This window comes from Octodon degus, unplaced genomic scaffold (assembly GCF_000260255.1).
Source record: "Octodon degus isolate 3935 unplaced genomic scaffold, OctDeg1.0 scaffold00217, whole genome shotgun sequence".
NCBI classification, from domain to species: Eukaryota; Metazoa; Chordata; class Mammalia; order Rodentia; family Octodontidae; genus Octodon; species Octodon degus.
The window spans coordinates 1,573,328-1,595,032 of record NW_004524793.1 but is presented as its reverse complement, the minus strand read 5'-3'; the positions used below and the strand labels follow the sequence as shown (position 1 = coordinate 1,595,032).

Genomic DNA, 21,705 nt, shown 5'->3' with positions numbered 1-21,705 from the left:
TTTCAATGAATTACAGATTTTGTTCTTTTCTTCTTTTAATCTTGCTTCATGTTATCCGGAGATAGTATACTTCTTTGTACATGAGCAAAAGAAAACAGCTATATGTTACAAGGTAAGCACAGTAAACAGAACATAAAATCACAAATGAATTACTTCAAGTTAACAAAATGTTAGATGTCACACAGGTCAATGTAATAACATTTAGAGGGTAAAATATATTGAGTATATTTAATATGTATAACCAGGCTTTGAAGACTTTTATAAAAATTCACATGATCAGATAAAATAAATGAAAGAAAAAAGAAGTCTAACTTCATAGACAAAATTAATAAAGATGGTTTTCTGTTTTAAATACAGGATTTTTACTTTTTACACTAAGAAAAATCATTAGCTTTGCTTTTATTGTTATGCTCATTTGTCATGTTTTTGTTTAGAAACAAAATAATAAAGTACAAAAGAAACATTGAAAACTCAGTTATTGTCAGTTTTTTAATATCATAAAAGTAAAACTTGCAAAACTAAGCTATGTAGAATGAATAGGATATAGAAAATTTTTAACTTCATGTATTATATAAGACAAGTGTGGTTCTCAATTTATGTAGTTATCATTTATTTAAAAGATAACCGCTGGATTTTATCATTAGAGATGTGTAGTTTATGCATCAATTTATTAAGGCTAAAATATAAGCACTATAAGACCTTTAGTGGAAGGGTACATTATTTTATAAAACAAAATCAAACTACTACTTGTTTTGCTTACAATTATTCTAATAATTTTTTTCTGAGGTTATAAAAGTATTGGAATCAACAAGCGAGTAAAATAATTCTGACAGTTTTACATTAAATAATATGGTCCAAAAGTAACATTTAATATACAAAGCAAATATAGTCCAAAGTTGATAATTAAGTCAATTAATTAAAATTTATTAAGAAGATGAGCTTTTGTTGTTACTTAAATATCACCACATAGGCTTGTAATAGTAAAAAAGGTGAAAATAACATTTATGTAAATGAAATTCAACTCAGACAAAAAGAAAATGTTTCATCATTTTAATAAATATTTAACATTTACATTATTTGAAAAGTGACCTACAAGTTCTTAGTAGAACAACAATCATGAAATCAAACTAATCAAATGTATTTGCAATTGTAAAATTTGCCACTCTAGGAATAAAAATGTCTAAACTCTCTTAAGTACTAAAAAGAACAATTCCTGAGTTGCTAAATAGTATTAAAATGTCGTAACTACCAATTTAAGTTATGTTTAATTGTTAAAATGTTTCTTATTGATATTATATACATAGTAAGATATATCTCAAATAAAAAGCGAATGAAATTGCATTCACTTTTAAAGATACACCTTTGCTCAATTATACATAGGATATGCATATCTCACATATCACAGATCCTAGGATGATACATCAAGGGTGATTAAAACATCAACTAAATAAATAATACACAATGCTCCATACAACTATCATAAATTTAAGGGAAAAATTCCTAAAAGTAGCAGTGTTCTCATACCCTACCATCTGTTTATTTTTCCTTTTGGGTGACATAATAAAATGTATACACATATTTGGAAGTTACTGATATTTTTTTCTTAGGTTACTTGGAATCTGATCATGGTCCATATACGTGAATGAATGAATAAATCCTTAACCCACCATTATCTTTTTCTCCCGTTTGCAGGCAATCACGCGTGAAAAGTATGGTGTAGATGACAGGATGATACTGTACCTGATTAGCTCTGGAGGTGGTCATGGGATCAGATGGAGAGGACTTGGTGGTAGTTGGGGAAGATGGCAATGTCTGGGAACAAAGCAGTTCAGGAGCAAATCAACCTTTATAAGCCTTAAACTGATTAATAAATAAAACAAAATAAAATAAAATGTAATATAACGAGAACAAAATCCTATGAACAAAGTTTTCTCCTATTCACTTAAATTTAATGGAATTTAAGATCAATTAAGTAACTAATGCACATAAATATGCATGCATAAGCGTGTAAAAATAAATTCATGACTTGAAATCATGATGGTGACTGATAAAAACTTACATGAGTACTAGAGATATCCTGACCATATTCATGAATAGTAGTCTGATTTCTTTCCCTCTGTTTTCTTGGGGAAAAGAGATGTCACAAAGAAAAATTCAAGAAGTTCAATAAATAAACTTAAAGAGTCATTGTCCTATCAATGAATATAGTCGGAGATTTGAAGTGGTGAAATGAAGTTTACTTTGGCATAAAAGTATCCACCTACTTAATATGATGACTAGCACCAACAAGTTGATTCCACATGAATTTAGGGATCCATATATAAAAGCAATAAAATTTGCAGTTCTGAGTTCTTAATATAATATCTTCTAAAATATTAATTTTAATAAATTTAGAGCTTGTCTGAAAATGCAAACATTAACCTCAAATTAATAAAGTAACTAATAATATTCTAAAAATTACTATTTATTCATTTACATTAAAACAATAAATTTAATATAGATGATGAGCATATATGTAGCAGCGTCAGCCTGTATTGAAGATAATAAAAATTAGTATGCATTCTTCTCATTCATTTCTATACACGTATACATGCTATATAAAAATTATGGTGTAAAATTATATGTAGTTGATGAGTAATTCACTAATATATGTTAAAAACTTATGTCTAGTATCCCTGAAATGTAAGATACTAAGATCCTTCTGGTATAAAAGGTATCATATGCTCATGCAGTGAAATAACAATGCTTAAGTAAAATCCTCCATAAATAATACTTTTCAACAGGTGAAATTGAGGTTTTCAGTTTAGCAACACAATTCTACTATGAAAGTTTCTCTACTTTGATATGTATGAGCAAAAGCATAGCTTTAAAGGTTCAGCAGTGTGGAGAGAAGTAGATGAAATTGTTGAAAGTTATTATATTTGTATTTGAGATTTCAACAGTCTTAGTTTGGGTTAAATAAGGTTAAAAAATTCAGAAGCTTTTAGTTAATTTACTGTTTTCCAGCTAAAACGGAGAACTAGTTTTAGCATTAGATCACATTTCAGATAGTCACTTGAAAATATTTCTGATTCTTAACATGAAAGATAAGTTTAAAGTTGAGTCAAACCAATATTTTTCCCAAATCAAACAAATAAAAGGAAAGGGATCTAAAGTCAGAGGTAAAACTTAATGAGTTTTTAAACAAGTTTCAAATCTTTTATTTTCTATCTCTGCTATTCGTAATAAATTTTTGTCATTTCTCCAGACAAACATTTCAGTCACTACAACTTTCTCTAGTTTTTTTTTTTTTTTAATGCAACACTGTGCTGTGGTAAATGCTAATTACTTTATGCTATTCTCATGCTCTCTGTATTAAACTGTAAAGCTTCTGTTTTCCCATTACTATGTTGTACTCTGGGAAAAGCTAAGATCCATTTTAAGATCTGTTCTGAACTAATTTTCAATTAACACTGAGGGCATTAATATAGATGACATTGCTTACAAGGTAAAATAGAATACAAGTCAATATATTGCAGAGCCTACAGATTCCATGAGTGAATGCTACTTTGAGTCTCTATATTCACTATAACAACTATTTTTCCTGAATATAAATTTCAACAGATTTTTAGATACTCAAAAGAACTATATAAAAGTAGAATTTTCAAGTGGCTTTGGAGTATAGTAACAGATAAAGTGATTGATTGATTTTTTTCATTATCCTCCTTTTTAAATGCCATATACATAAAATATTAAACTTATATTATTAATAAAATTTACATTTATCAAAATTATTAAATTTCTGTTAAGAAAAAAGCAGTATTTTTAAAGCTAATAGAAAATATTAACCTGTTTTAAATAATTAAAGGCTTGGTTATTAAACATAATCTGATGAAATGTCACATTTTAATATTTTAAATAAACAGTTAAAATAATATAAATTTGGATTTGTAAGGATGAGATTGCTGAAATACCACAGAAAATTTATCTTTAAATATATTTGCTTGGCTTAAACTGCTAAAATACTAATAAAAGATGTGACACATTTTCTAATTATTCATATAGATACTTCTAAGCATAAAAGTCTCCTCCTTTTACAAATTTAATTTAAAATGATAAAAACATTCTAGAACGATTTCAACTGATTTTTTTTTAAATATTAGGAAGTAAAACTGTTCTCAAACAAATAAAAGAAAATATATTAAAGTAATACCTTTAATTTCAAAGCTGCTATTAATTAGATGAATGGAACAGTTCTGATAAATGTTCTGAACCACACAGAAAAATGGAAGGAAAATCCATAAATGTTTCAAGGTACAATATTTATTTCCTAAATATTTTATTAACAAAACTTTCATATCCTCTCACTGTGCAGAACTAAAGTTCAGTGGTTTCAAGTCAATGCCATTTACTAAAATTTGTTACACATCATATAGATGTAGTTAAATTAATATAGACATGACATCAATACATTGATAGATTTATAATAATTTACAAAGCACACAATCCTCTAAAAATTATTCTTTTATTTTCAAATAGTGAATATGTCACTTTTTAAAACCATTTACCACTCCAATTGAAAAAGAATTTTTTATATACAGAATGAATGGCTGTTAAAAGAATTCCTTAAACATTGAAAGCAAATTACTGCAAAGGAAAATTGAAGTATTTTAATGATCCCAAAAGAGTAGCTCCTTTGAACTACGAAATTATTTAAATGAAGGTTTTAATAATAGGCTGTTAGTTAAACGGAGATATAACTACACTTTCTGGAAAAAATAAGAAGTTATGGCAAATTATAAGATTAAGTCTTGTTAAGATGTGACAATTTTGTTGGACCAGAGAAGACTACCATAAATAAAGATTAATAAATACAGTTTTTTCTCAAGCAAGTATACAACTGTAAATGTAAAGAATCTCTAATATTTAAACCTATATTGACAGCAGCAATGAACAAATCTCAATTCAGAATCTATTAACTAACAATACTAAATAGCTTCCTCCAATCCTTGAGAGTTCTGTTAAACTTGTATATTGTTTTATACAAAATGCATATAACAATACATAACGTTAGTGGATCATTTTTATTATACTCCCCTTCATCTAATATCTGAACTATCTTCCAAAACTTAAAGTAGTCCATTCAGGTTTTTTTCCCCCTATTAACAGCTTTTCCTACATGTACATGTATAATCTACTGGGAGAGCACACAACACCAAAATGCAAAGTCCTATGCTTGTCTTCATAATTTTTAAGAGAAAGTAACAGCTCTTTCAGACAATGTTAGGAATAATCTGTAGTCTATGGGATATCCCTCTGCCACACACCCAGATATCTGCGTTATCACACTCCGTCTTCCTTATTAATATTATTTTTCTCTAAATTCCTGCATGAATGCTATAATTCTGCTAAAACAGACATACTTCTTACTATTCAAATATATGATATTCTCCCCAAATTTATTTTGTTTCATCTTTCTAAAATAGTATTTTTCTTTGAGTAATTCTTATACAATTTTCAAAATAAAGTTTGTCTTCACTTCTTTATAAGACTATTAATTCCCATTGTAACCTACACGTCTTTCATGTGCTTCTTATAACATTTACACGGAAGCTTTGAAATACACATACAGCTCTCCATTTTTATGTTATTTTAAACACTGGTACCTCCCATACTAGTTTTCAAGAAAAAAAGCTATAATTTAATACATTTTGTAATACCTAAGCATTTCATGATTGAATGAATGAATAATGAATAAACAAAATTAACAAGTGCTATTTTTAATAATTGTACATGATGAAAATAAAATTCTTTGGGCTAAGTGACAGTGCATTTCATATCTCACTTTGACTTTTTTAAAAAACAAGGCAATCTTTGAAATGCTTCTAGCCATGTCTTTCCTAATGAAAATTTTCTTTTAAAGATTCTGAACTAAGAATGTCTACAACATCTAATATCTGAAGTTGGATATAAGGCTAGGCTAAATGACAGCAGGGCGTGGTAGCACATGCCTGTAATCCTAACAATGGAAAGCCAAAAGCAGGAGGATCATGGTGAATTTCCAGGACAGGTGGTCTATATAATGAGTTCAAGGCCAGCCTGCACTACATAAGCAAGACACTGTCTCCAGAAACCAAAAACCAACCAACCAAACAAGGAAAAAACCTACCAAAACTTCTTCCCATCATTCTATTATACAAAAGACCTATGAGACTTATTATACAAAAGACCTATATAGACTTCTATATATGAGTCTATATAGAAATATAGACTAGTTTCTATATTCTTAAGAAACCAGTTATTTGAGCACTCACTTAATAACTAAGAGTAGGTTTTATTTGGATATAATACTATGATTCGTATAAAATACTTATGAACTACTTAACACAATTCAGAATAGCTTATTAAAATTCATAACATGTTCTGAAATCATAACATTTAAAATCTTGTTTAGAACTATACTTCTGTTAGACTATATTAGATATACAGAATAATTTTAACAAGAACACTTTAAAATTCCAATTCTAATAATGAAGAAATATAGTAACTAAAACAATAAAACCCACAATTTCATGAATTTATTTCATGAAATAAAATTATCAAACCCATGAATTTATTTCTATAGCAATGTTAAAGGCTTTTATGGACCCAGCAGTTTTTAAAGATATTATTTTGAATAAAACTGGCAATAAAATATTTAAAAATTATTTTGTTTTTGTTTTTGAGGTGCTGGGAATAGAACCCAGGGCCTTGTGAATGCTGAGCAAATGATATAGCACTAAGCTACATCCCTAGTCGAGAAATTATTACTGTTAATGTTTTGCTTTGTTTTTGAGATAGGGTCTCATCATATAGTCCTGGCCAACTCTGAACTTGTTCATGCCCAACTCATCCGGGGCTGTGGTTGCGCTGGGCCTTGAAAACAGCCTAGCACAAGCTAAATGTTTGGCCTCTGTGCTACATCTTTTGGCCTCCAGCTCAATTGTTTAAAAACTATACTTGGAACTCAAGCTCAAAGCAAAGCAAGTCTCATAGTGATTGTTAAGAATAAAAAATATTGTTTAACAAAAATTTGATTATAACCAACTTAAAATTTAAAACATAAACATTGTATAAGATTTTTTCTGTTCTAAGGAGAAAAATGATTTTACAAATAATTATTTTATAGTACAAAACCTGCATTTCTTCAGAAATCCAGTGCTAACCACATGTATTTATATACCTGACTTATTTAATGCTCTCGTAACAAGTAGTACACTGGAGAACTGGGTATCTAGCAAGTTAGAGAATCATAAACTTAGGGTATAAAAAACCAGTTATTCTATAATATCTTAGATAAATGTTCTACCTCTTGTCCGGATATATCAAGTAAATTTTTCAGTTTTTACATTATAAAGAAAGTAAGCATTAAATATGTTGCCCTATTAGTTTGTTTTTTTAATAAATCCTGTTAAATGATATACTACTGTATATGTTATTGACTATACGAAAATATAATTAACAATAATTTTAATCCATAATATTAGCAAAGTTTAAAAATGAATGCAGTACACAAACTTCAATTATCCAATATTAATTTTAATTCTCCTCTTAAATGTAGTATCCTCGGGGCCAGGGAGATGGCTCAGTAGGATAAGCGCTTGACTGGCAAACGCAAGGATCTGAGTTCAATCCCCAGTTCCGTCAAAAAAAAAAAAAAAAAAAAAAGTAGTATCCTTATCCAAACAAGGCAAATAAAAATAAACCAAATTTTTAAAAATCCTAGTTCTTATAAATCTATATTGGCAATAGATATATGGTAGTCCGCAAGTCTCATATTGCCTTAAATAAATTTTTAATTTTGATAATGATTCAGATTACCGTTGGCGGTACTAGGTATTTCTTATAAAAATAAATTGCAATACATTGCCAGTGATACCATACTACTCAAACTACATGTTTTACTTTTAAACAATCAAGATGTTTACCTTTATCTCAAATATGTGAACTTTCTCACAGCAGTTACAAAAGAAAAGAGGGAAATAATAGGCTAGATTAAGGTAAAATGTAAGAAGTCCATGTATGTTAGTGCTTATTCTGTAAATTCTTAGCCTCAGATGATCCTAACCCAGAGGTCCTTAGCTAGACATCTAGATTAAAAAGTTTGGTTAAAGTTACAAAATCACTTTCAAGTCTTTGTCCTTTAAATTAGGCTTTGTATTCACCTAGCATAGATAAAAATAAACACTTCAAAATTTATTGAATGGCTGGGAAGAATAAAGAAATCACTGAAATTTGCAACTTTGAAATATGTGTATGTTTCACTAAAAAGATTCCTTGAAAAGTTATGAGAATTATACAAATTGAACCATTTGATATTACAAAGTATTGCATAGAAGATTTTATATAGAATAAGAACTGTTCATTTGTGATTTAAACATGATATAATTTTTAAAAGAATTAACAGAAAGCTAATTAGCTATAATTTGAAATTACCTAATACATGTTTAGCATTATATTTATCTATATCTTGGTAAATTATAGTAGACTAATAACACTGTTCAGTATAATTTTTTCAGTTCAGAAACATGAAATTAATAAGGCTATGAACTATATAGTTCAAATTTATTACAACAAACAAATATTCTGCAAACCAAATATTCTGTGAATTTAAAATACATTCTTTTGAAAGTATAGCCTATTGATAGTAAAGCTAAGTCACACATTAAATTGTTAATTATAAAATGGCAAAGGCAGAAACAGTAATTAAGAGCACAAAGTGTCAAACAGATATGGAGATTTAAAATTGCTCATATTGGGAGAACCCATCTTATTTTAACATTAAATAATTTCACTTCTCCCTACATCATGGGAACCGTTAGTCTTAAAAATGCACACTGGATTTTATCAAGTAAATATTACTTTTTTACAAAAATCCCATACATTAAAAATCAACATTGGTCCTTTTTGACATATATGTAAATACTATACAAGATACACAAAACACAGTATCTGATTTGTAACAAAGGACTGAATTCTAGTTACAAAAATTATACAGCTTTTTGATAAAAATGTCAAGACAACAAAGCAGAAATCTATATGTAAAATTACTATAATACATGTATCACTAAAATTGGGTGCGGGAAATTTGAAGATATAGTTTCAATTTTTATACTTTATTTAAAAAGTAGTATGATTTAAAGTATTGCTCCTATAAGTGAAAAAATTTGTGTAAGTGTAAAAAGGGCAATCCAGAGTCACAAATGTGCTCATGAGGGTAACACTAGTAAGGGCGTAATTCAGTTTATCAATATGTGAATGTATCAATCTAAGGAAAAGATTTCATAGCCTTTAAACAAGTAAATGATATCAGGTGTGTTATTAATATGTTTGAAAAAACTTTAAGGCTTCTTTGTAAGGAACACATGTTAGGAAGTATGCTGTGGCATTTTTCTTTGATTTTCCAACTAAACACTCACTTGTTTGATGCGATCTGGATTAACGGTGGTCTGGGGTTGTAGAATGCTGACTGGTTCCGTCTTGGCCACATTTTGGGGCATTTCTCGAATTTTTTCTGCAATGAATCCATGAACTGCATTCAGCGCTTCAACTGTTCCCTGGATCAAGCACACTCGCTCAGTAGTACCTGCAGACAGAAGATCTATTTTCAGCAAATATTCCCTCACCTTTTTATTTTTAAATTCTATGCAAATGAATATTATAATGACAATAAAAGAAAATGAGGGAAAAGGAAGAGCTCTGCATATGTATCTCTTTTTAGCACTTTTATTCATTCTTTTCTTATTGTTGTTTTAAAGAAGATCTCCGGATTCCAGCAAAACCAGGTATCCAGAGAATTTGTGAGTACATTTCGAATTCACTGACATCACAAAAGCTGAGTATTTAAAGATGTTGTTTCATTTCAAGGTCTTAGGGTTAGAAATCGGTGACAACCTATAGACCTGTTTTTCAAAAAGCTTACTCTTTACCAAAAAAAAAAAAAAAAACAAAAACAAAAAAAACCACCCAAAGCCAATATATATATGACAGTATAATCGAAAAGCAAAGATGTATTATAATGGTGGCATAGTGGGCTCAGAGGTGGATCCCTCGGAAAGTGTACACAGTAAATAAATTTCTAACATCTACTCATTTTACATGTCCTTTTAATTGAAATAATAATCACTACTTGATATTTCATATTTAAGTGTTTTCATCAGAATGAAACCTTCATGTAGACAATTAGTTTTGCTTAGTGTGGTAATATCTTCACAGGTTGCTAGTCTCTGGTATATTAACATGTTCACAATAAGTATTTCCTCAGTTAGTGAATCAATGCTATCATTACTGATGATATAATTTTAATAAAAAGCAGAATATCAGTATTAATAGGACATTTAAAATTATGAAATTTGAAATTCATGAACAGTTGATAAAATGGTATTCATGATACTTGGTTTTTATTAAATAGATAAAATGTACTCAGAACTAAAATGAAATTGGCTAAGTCATTTACATAGGTTGTGTAATCAACTACAATTTTACAGATATATATTAAAGCAAAGTAAGTGCTCAGTATTTTAGACTACTAAGAATTTACTGCAGCAGTCTGATATTCAATGGTAATCATCTTCTCATGTCCCAAAGGAACAAATGAACAATGAACTCAATGAACTTACTTCTCAGAAATCTTTTGCTAGAAAAAAAAAAAAAAATCAAAAGATGGTATTTCAGGCCAGCCAAATAGCTCAGTGGATTAAAGTGCCTGCAAGCAGGCGCAGGCACAGGGGCTTGATTCCCAGGCCTGCCATGCTGGCCCTGCCCCCAGGGCATGCTGAGATGGTAATTGAGACTAGGCATGGTGGCCCTACTAATCCCAGCTCTTGGGAGGCTGTAAACAGGAGAATCACTACAAGTCCAATCTAGTAGTGAGACCCTAAACACCCTGTAGACCCTTCCCTAAAAATACAGAAAAAAAAAGAGATGGTATTTCAAAATCTGTTAATTCTTTTTGAATTAACATGGATACTTTGAAGCACCTATAATTTAACCTTTAGATATTTACTATTTCAAACTTCTGAATTATTCTATACAATTTTTAAATGTATTTTTACAAACATCTTTTTTTTTGCGTGTGTACCAGGGATTGAACTCAGGACCTTATGCTTGGCAGGCAGGTGCTTATGCTGCTGAGCTGTATCCCCAGGCTTTTAAATGTATTTTTAGTGCCTACTAGTTTTAAAAATATTGAATTCAGTGTGGTATTGTCAAATAGACATATAGCATAATTAAGTAATCCTTAGTATGGCTTTTGCATACCTCCCCTCCCTTACTTTATCTCCTTTATTAGGGAGACTAAAAATAGCTCCCTTCTACTTCCATGATATTTTTTTGAGTCTATATATTGGGACGATTTATAAAATACTCTTGTTTTTCTTAGGTATTTGGTACAGGGTCTCACTACAGAGCAAGGAATCAGTGATCCTCCTGTTTTCAGCCTCATTGTACTAGGTTTATAAGTGAGCACCACCACGCCCAGACTCCGTAGCCAGTTCAGTGTGCTGGGGCAGGACCAGCCATGACACGTGGAACCTGAGATTGAACCCCTGTCCCTGCGCTTGCCTAAACAGCTACTTAGTCTGCTATGCTATCTCACCAGCTCTTATAAAATGTTCTTAAAAATATTTTGAGGGACAAAGTTGTGAGAATACAAATATTCAAAGTAAGCACAAGGAGTTTATGCTGCTTTGAAGATTATAATGTATAAACCATTTTTTCTAGTAAGTTTCAATTTAAGTAATAGTAAAATATTATTCTAGAAAACACTGATGAACTCAAGAATTAGGAAACAAGTATAATTATATGGGTATATCAAAATTACATTTTAATTTTTTTAAGTAACAAAAAAATGAAAATAAACTTTCCTAGATAATAGAGACGTTTTAATAGAGAGCAATTATACCTGTCATTTGTATTGAAGGGTAGGACGTGAAAAGCCCAATGTGAGTTTGTGCTTAATTTTTCCTGTTTCTCTTAAATAACTGCTCTTACTCGTCTATATTGTCTTTGTGGGTCTTAGGTAAAACCTAGTTTATTGAGATGCTCAAGGGAGATCACATTAATTACCCAATAAGTAAGTACAAAGTCTGAGAACTCAGCGGACAACATAAGACACAGGTCAGATTACATTACTGCTTTTGGAAACAGCATAATATTCTTATGTGGATACTCAGAGTCTAACTTAAGTAGTATTCAAAAACATATACCATGGTACTAAGTAATTAAAGATATCATACAATCCATATGGTTATTAAAATTTATATTTGATATAATATACTTCACATCTGACCCCACAATAAATCCTATTACTGCTCAGATTATATAGGCTAACAAACAGTAAATGGAAGCTGCTGAACCATAATGATATGATTGTCTGAAATCAAATTCTACATAGCGGTGGGCACAGCACAATTTTAACATAGTTTTTGGTTCATAGTTACAGTCCACATTCTCTGATGGTGAAATTCTGTAACTTCTATTAGAACTATTCCAAAAAGAAGACAGACAAAAAAGGGAAGCAAAGAGAAGCGGATACACCTATCACGGGAAACACTAGAACCCTCAGAATACATGCTGTCATATTCTTCTTAACTTTAAAGGCCTTTTCACTCAGGTAACACAAAACCATAATTTTTCATGAGAAAATTACAATAAAGAATCCTGTCGGGTATGTGACCAAACTGTGTAAAATAAGCGATCCTACACATCATAAAAAGTTGCTAGATTTTGTCATTTTAAAGGCTTTTAGACTCCATTAATGTCTCAACTAAACTGCCACTTATTTATCATTTTCTTTGCTTAACAGGAGCACTTACTTCTCTTTGCAACTAGTAACACAAGCTGAAAATATGTTAAATAAAGGCACATTCCCTTATTTTGCATAATGTAAAAATATAGGTACATAAAAGTAACAATTCTAAACGCACTTTTTAAGGGACAAATTACAAAAATTTGTAATTGACCCCCAGAAGGGTCACTGTCAAATACAAAAAGGGATATGTAAAATCACTTTACTTTTTGATTTCACATGCAATGTTAAAAATGTACAAGTTCCTGAAACCAGGTACAATTATCCAAAAGGTGTCACAGAGAAGTTTTCGTAGATAAGCGATAAAATATATTCTTTCTACACTGACTAGAGCAAGCCCTTTAATTAGCCTCGGCTCTTGCTGAGGGCTCTCACTAAGCCCTTCCCAGGTCCTCCACACCTCTTGCTCTAGTTGCATAATACTCCTTTTTGTATTTTATCATTACCAACAACAGAGTATGTGTAATTTTTCCATCAATGTTTAATGACAATGATGAGGTAGAAAACTACCTTTTGGAAATGTAATGAGACTAAGCAAAGATATTAATATTGGGTGAAAAGTTAAAAAGAATTTTCAATGAACACATTAAAGTGACTTCAACATAATTCAGGGGTTAGCATTATTATGATGAAAAATGTGGGGAAAAAAAGTCCATAGTATGTGCCTTACGATGTGATTTAATGAAGTTCATGCCCCAAAGTGGCTAAACCTAAATCCAATGAAACATTTATACTACTTTACAGTTGCACATAATACTAAAAACAGAGAGATAACATAACAAAAAAGCAAGGATACCATTCAATAATATAAAATATCTTACATAGATTAAGCCAGTTTCAATAAAGGATTATTTCTATGCAACAAGAAATTCAAATAAGAGGTGTAAATTTGTTTGACTGAAACCAATTTCAAACAACTTTTATTTGAAACACAGAAGCACATAAAAAATGAGTAGTACACAGTATCAAAGAATTACTGTTAATTTTAAGTTGTAACTATGATAAATTATGAAAACGCAGCATTTCTTTTTCTTTTTCATTCTTTTCTTGAGATGCATACTGAAACATATACCGGAAAAATCATTGTGCTACTTTACTTTTATATATGTTTGGCATTTTTATTTTTATTTTTTTTATTTTTTGGCAGAACCAGGGCTTGAACTCAGGCCCTTGAGCTTGCCAGGGAAGTGCTTATTCTACTGAGCCATTTCCCCAGCCCCTTGTTTGGCATTTTTAGAACAATAAAACTTAAGTCTTCCTTGACCTTAAGCCCTTATTCTAGTTACACTGCCCAATTTCCTTATTCTTTAAGATTCTTTGAATCTATATATACTTGTTTTCTAGTTTGTCACTATCCAATTTCAATTCTATTCAATATGGCTTTTGCCCCTCAACTTTCCTGCAGTTTGGTGCTTGCCCCATCCATAACGCCACTGAATTCCTTTGTCAGTTATGCCGAGCTACGTACGCTACGCAGGTCTGCATGCTGTTTTCCCCATTACCAACATATACTATAATTTATCACTTTGTTACTGGAATGTTCACCTGGATTCCTGGGTTCTGGTTTTTACCCCATTCATTCACTTGATAAACATTTAATGAGTCCCTACTAAATGCTCAGCTAGTAAATTCTATACAAATCTTTTCAAATCTAAAAATCTGAACATTCTAAAATGAAATACTTCTAGTTCCATGGATCTAGACAGGGGATACTAAACCTGTACTTCCATTTGAGAACATAACTATTGTAGGATAAAAATGCAGACATATATTTAATTCTATAAGAAGTACAACTGTTACTTTTATAGAATTGAAAAAAGCACCGGATCTGTAAAAGATCTCAAAATATAACACTAATACACTAAATAGCATATTGATTAATACTTCTGTGGTAACCTTCAGAAAATACTGGGCTCAAAAATAAGAAAATGGAAATGCCAATTAACTTTGTGACTAGAAAAAGCTGACTTTTAAAATAATACACAATATTAAAGTGATTTTTTCCACTAAGAGCAGCTCATTACACTGAGAAATTACTAATTCCAGATAGTTAACATCCTGAATGGGCAAAGCTTCTTTCTTACCAAAAATCTTTAGCTTCTACCATCTCAAGAGATAGCTCGCAGTGCATTACATATTTTCAAGTATATTTAATATTTTCTTGATGTTAAGGTTCAACTATACAGCGATGGGTAATAAAGTGTAAATCTTGAGACTTCCTTATGAATTCATGTGTTTTCACAAAAGGTGCTTCACCTCCTTTTTATCAGTACATATTTGCAATACATAATAGAAATATTCATTCTGGGGAATTGGTAGACATACAACATCTTGAACCTTTCTATAGAGGTTATGTGACAGGTTCCTGTCTTTAGCTTTCCTCTATCCTTGGTTGTCATTTATCCTTGATGTTTGTTAGAATATCTGATTATTATAGGGTCCTCTCATTCTAATCTTCAATGGATTTATAACCAGACAATCAAAGTTGTCAAGTTATACAAGTTATTAATAAAACTTGTTATTAACAACTACAGGAAATTCTTGACTCCGTAAAACCTAATTTAACTGCTATTTTGGGGGCTAAAATGGCTTTATTTTCAAACTTGGGATTAGTATCACTAGGTAAAATATTACTTTATTGTTTTTTAAATGCTTAAAATGTATGTAGGTATCTCAATTTTGTAAACTATAATAATGTCTTTTCTGTAATAATCTGCAATGAATTGTTTCAGTATACTCAGTCTAAAATTATAATTACTTGTACTATAATTTTTTATGCAAAATCACTTATTGTTATTAATGCTTTTATAGACAGATTACTTATGTGCATGTCTTAGGTTATCATGTTTATTACAATAAGAACATGGACAAAAGACCCATTTAAGGAAGCTCATGTGCTTGCTAGATGTAATATAGTTGTACAGTCTCTCAGGAAAAAATATACATGTCACTCACTTAAAGAAAAGAAAGAATGGCACAGACCCATAATCCCAGAATTCAGGAGGCTGTGAAAGGAAAATAATAGGTTTATGTCTCACCCGGTAACTTACCGAAACCCTATCTCATGAAAAAATTTAAGAGCATTAAGGATGTAGATCAGTGGTAGAATGTGCTTTACTTAATCCCAGTGAGACACACACACACACACACACACACACACACACACACACACCCCAATAGCTACATTAAAATTTTAAGCAATTTTGTAACTCGCATATCAGATTATTCTAAGTGCTTTAAACAGTGATTATATTTCCTTATGTTTACACATAACTTTTGATTTATGCAATACACACATGAATTTGTCAGTAATACAAATTATCTGATATATAATTTATATACATACTGATATTTACAATACAAAATCTTATTTAGTATTCACAATAACCAGGACCAGTAATATTCTCTCCAATTTATGGATACAAGATTTAAACACACACAGTAAATGCTGAGATAAGGTCTTGTCAAATAATGATCTGTTTCTTAAGAACACCACATACCTACTGGAAATGTAACACTAGGTAGCAAAAGTCACGTTTTTCAGTTTTTTTATGAAAAGAAAAATTCAGCCAAGACTAAATTTTTTTAAATTTTTTGGTTTGCAGTGCTGGGGATTGAACCCAGGGCCTTACATATGCAAGGCAAGAGCTGTACCACTTACCCAAATCTCTAGCCCTAAAATTTCTTAAAATACACTAAGTCATGTCGGTAAACCTCCTCATAGTATTCCTCTAACTATTGCATTAAAATGACAGAAATGACTGATCCTTCTTGAAGAGGTGAGACCATCATAACATGGTTACCAACTGTGTGGCCTACTGCTAATACTTTTTATAACACATTTTCAGATCAATAAATGAACTTGCAATAACTACCATAAAATTAAGTTCAAATTATAATTGCAGCTCATAAACTATTGTAATGTTATGCACATTTGATAATACTTTCTAGTCTACAATTAGGGAGGGCAAAAGGTACTATTATAAGAAAGGGATGTGTAGAAACAGAAATCACAGGAAGTGACACCTTATTGCACAGAGTAATAATTACTTTTCATCTCCAGATGACTAAACTCTCTGTATGAAAATGTCTCTTATACTCTTAAACTATAAAGATTTTTAAAATGCCATGTAACATAATTTAGTTTCAAGGTAACATACTGAAGGTCTGAGTACTTGTTTATAAAATATGCCTTAACATTAAAATATATCTAATCAAGCCAAAGGATAAGTATATACTTTTCAGAAAAATCTAAAAGACAGTCATTCTTCAGCAATATGAGCAAGAGAAAATGAAATTCAAGTAAATTAAATACTGTTCAGCTTCATACTGTTATGGTCATTGGTCAACGTCTTTATGCATGCAAATGGCATACTAACTTAATTAGTCATTCTCATAATGAAACATTACCTGCACAGGAAATTCTAAACTTCTGGAAAAAACCCTGAAACCACACATACCAGAAATTTAAATAACAATGGAAATCGTTCACATACATACTGTACTCCATCTGTATAGATACTAAAATCTTAAGCAAAGCAGTTTATACCAACAGCTGACCATCCATTCTTAATTTGGTTTTATTCTAAATTTAAGATCATCACAAAAGTTTCAGTTTGGTCAATATTTCTACCTTTTAAGACAGAAAAAATTTATATATATATATATATATATATTAATTGCCAGAAAAATTTCATTGACAGTTTAATTATATTTTATATATACAAAAAGATAGTTGCTGTCTCGTCACCATCCTACCCATGGTTATCATTTCTAACACTGATTTCTACTCTTTTTTCTGCTGTAAAAAAAATGTGATTTAAAAGGTTGGCCAAATAGCTCAGCGAATTAAAGCGCCTGCAAGCAGGAGCCGGGAGTTGGATCCCCAGACCTGCCATGCCGGCCCCACTCCAGGGGTGCGCTGAGACAGCAATTGAGAGTGGGGTGTGGTGATGCCCGCCTGTAATCCCAGCTCTTGGGAGGCTGTAAGCAGGAAAATCATGAGTCTGATCTAGTAGTGAGACCCTGAACACCTGTAGACCCTTCCTTAAAAGAAAAAAAGACAAATATAATTAATTATCTTCTAGCTATCCTTATGTACTAACAGAAATTTCCTTCCATAATTTTACAGACGTTGGGAGCTGTAGAAACACTGCAACAAATATGGGATAGAGAATCACGCTCAGATATTCACAAGTGTGATCAGCTGTGACACATACAGGAAAGCCATGTGAGTATCACAAGGCACACTAATGATATGTGCTGGGGCAACAGACTGGGAAAATAAACTGAGAGAAAAAGGTATCTATGGTGAATAACCCATTATTTATTTTTTATTAATTTTACTGAGAAACAAATAGCAATGAGACAATTTCAAAACAGGTTAGTGGGACAGTTTCAATAATTAATACATTACACATTGTAGTCTTCGTAGTGGTTCTTCATAGCACAATATCCAGACATGATAATCTGTCCAAACACTATTAGTTCAAATCTTTCTTCTTATTGAATTAAGAGAAAGTGGCTGTATATCTATCCTATTTTGTATATACAGATACAAAATGGTCTTTCATTTGTATTCTTTTTTTTTTGTTTAGTTTTGTCAGAGATGAGAATACCCATTTTTGACATTTAACAAAGTTACTGTCTTTGAGATACAATAAAGATTAAGCAGTAACTATTCCTTATTTTCTGAAAGGAGTTATTTAGACAATGACACCTTCTGTACAATGAGCCCACAGTTAACATGCAGGCAAGGGCCACAGGTGCACAGGTTTCAAGAAAGAACAAATTATTAAGTCAGGGAATGATTAACAAGCACCAAGTTGTTGAACACGTGCACTATATCAAGTTGATATAGAAATATGAAGGAACATAACCCTTTACCTTACCAAGAAAGAGGAATGTAAAATTACATTTACAAAGCTTAGGAAAATGACAAGTGATAAAGTATACATAATTTTCATTAAAAATTAAAATAATTAATTTGGAGCACAGGCTATGTGTTGTCAATATTACATAAAATGGCAATCAAAACATTTCACATATAATCCTGGCCATTGTAACCATTTAAGTATGCAATTCTGTAGTACTAATTATATTCAAGTTGTTGTCCAAGCACTAATTCACTATTTCCAAATTTTTCATTATCCTAAATATGAGCTCAGATACTATAAATAAGTAATTCTCTTTCCAACATGCCATGGTAACCTTTTATCTACTTTCTCTCCCTATAAATATGTTCAATCTACATATTAACTAGAGGTAGAATAATAAAGCATTTGTCCCTTTGTGCTGCTTATTTTACTGGAATGTTCTGAAGGTACATTCATGCTACAAAATATATTAAAACTTCAATCTTTTATGGTTCAATAATACTTCATTCCATTTCATGTATATAGCAATTTTTTCCATTTATCTGTTTATGGATGCCTCACTTCCACCTTTGTTAGGAATAACATTGCTGTTAGTTTCTAATTTTGTTCTCTTTCAAGACTGTTTTCCCTTGTTGTACTTTTTGTAACTGACTGCCTTTTTTCTTAGAGGTTTTTAGAAGTTCTTTTCATTTTGGCTCTTACATTTTTGCTAATTTTTGTTTTTTATTCATAGATGATTACAATCCTTGTGGGGAGTTGCTACATGTATGTATCTTAATTCATTTCACTTTTCCTTCCCCTTCCATCTCCTTTGTCCCCTCCCTTTCTGTAGAAGATCTATCCCATTCTTTAAATGACTTATATTATTCTTTTAAAAACTACTTTGGATTTCTCATGTAAAAGAAAGTATATGACATTTAAGCTCATGTGTCTAATTTATTTCACTTACCATTATGATTTAAAGTGTATCCCTTTTCCCACAAATGATTCAAGTTTATCTGACACTATGGAGCAATAGTAGTCCACTGCATATATACTTTATCAGTTTATCTATTGATAAGACATATAGATCACTTCCAAGATTTAGCTATTAAGAAATGTGCTGCCATGAACACAGATATGCATATATCACTGAAATATGACATTTTTAACTCAGGAAGACACCCAGAATGGGTCAAATGCAATTTCCATTTTCAATTTGGATATTAAAAGGTGATTGATTTGCATTTTGCCCTTTCTGAAATTGTCTTTTCACTTCCTTTTGTGCACAGAAGTTTTAAAATTTAAATGAAGTCCAGTACATTTTATTCCTCTTGGTTGTTGCTACATTTTGCAATATACCAAAGAACTTATTCCCCAAATCCAAAGTCACAAAGAACTATCTGGGGGCCAGGAATATAGCTCAGTGGTACAAGCGCCGGCCTGGCAAACACAAGGTCTGAGTTTGATTCCCAGTACCAAAAACCACAACAACAACAAATAACAACAATAACAAAAACCCTCAAACCTGTATATTTTCTTCTAAAGTTTTATGGCTTTAGCTCTCAGATTGGTATTGTTTCAATTTTTTTAAGTGTCCTTCTGAATTCACTTTCACTGGTGGGTTGGACGGCATCTCATATTACACAAGCTGGTCTCATATACCTAGGGCTCAAGTGATCTCCCTGCCTCATTCTCTAAGCAGCTGGAATGTCAGATGCATGACACTGTACCTAGCACTGTTTGAGTTGTCTTTTGTATGGGTTCTGACTCCATTCTTATGCCAGTGTTTGCCCAGCACCATTTGTTAAAAATACTGGTCTCTGGTCTCTTCTCGCTGAAGAGAGTTGGTATTCTTGTCAAAAATTAACTGGTCAAGAATACATGGGTATATTTCTGGTCTTACATAATATTCAATTACCTTATATGTCCATGCTTATACAAGCAAGCATTTGCTTTGATTAGTGTAGCACCGTAGTAAGTTCTAAAATTAGAAAATGTTTACAGTTTTGTTTTCTTTTTCAATATTGCTTAATATATTAATAGATTTTTTTACACTTTCATATGAATTTAAAGATCAGGTTTTCCTTTTCTGGAAAAAACTTTTTTTTAATTGAGGAAGGAAAGGTTTGTTTGTTTGTTTGTTTGTTTATTGGAGGAACCAGGAATTGAATTCAGGCCCTTGCACTTGCCAGGCAAGCTCTTATTCTACTGAGCCATCTCCCCGGCGCTGAAATTTTAATAGGAATTAAAATGAATCTGAAAATTGCTTTCAGGAATACTAACATCTTAAAAATATTCAGTCTCTCTGCCTAGACAGTGTTGCCTTTAATTTCATTAAAATTTGTTTTCTATCTCTTTCTTTAAGGTATTTTATTATTCTTGACTCCACAAAAAATGAATTACTTTATAACTTCCTTTTCAGAGAGTTGATTGCTAGTGTATAGAAACACATCTTTTTCCTGTACCCCACAACTTTACTGAATTTATTAGTTTTAGTAGCATTCTTGTGGATTATTTGAAATTTTCTACATATAGCTATCACTTTATCTACAGACATAGCTTTATTGATTCCAAGTAAGGTATCTTTTTGCTTTCTTGTTGCTTATTTTGGCTAGAACTACCAGTATCATGTTTGCATAGCAGTAGTGAAAACAGACATCATTGTTCTCTTCCTTATTACATGGGAAAGCTTTCAGTAATTGCTATTGTGATGTCAGCTATTGAGTTTTTCCTTTATAACGTTGACGAAAAAAGTTACACTATTTTATCAAGAAAGAAATTACAACCCATTACTACTACATCTTGATGTTCAATGTTTTTCTTGGGCACTAAAGTTATTCTATGACCATGATGCTGAGCACAAACAACAAAATACATAAAGCATACTATCCCATATTTAGGTAAAAGAAAAACATGGTTTTGAGGCTGAAGGTGAAAAAGAAACTGTTCAAACTTTACCAAATTTGCTAAAAGTTGTATTATTTTACATGACTAATGGATCTTTAATTACAAATGAAAGAA

General features: G+C 31.0%; 1 protein-coding gene across 2 annotated transcripts in view; it reads right to left on the bottom strand.

Annotated features, from left to right (window-relative positions):
* Positions 1–21,705, bottom strand: part of Nova1 (NOVA alternative splicing regulator 1) — a 144,133-nt gene that overhangs the window by 21,478 nt on the left and 100,950 nt on the right. For both annotated transcript variants that reach the window (XM_023705308.1, XM_004645066.3), the window contains exons 3-4: positions 9,438–9,604; positions 1,741–1,812 (exon numbers count right to left, since the gene is read on the bottom strand). In XM_023705308.1, the coding sequence (XP_023561076.1) occupies positions 1,741–1,812; positions 9,438–9,604 (239 nt within the window). The remainder of the gene's footprint in view (positions 1–1,740; positions 1,813–9,437; positions 9,605–21,705) is intronic.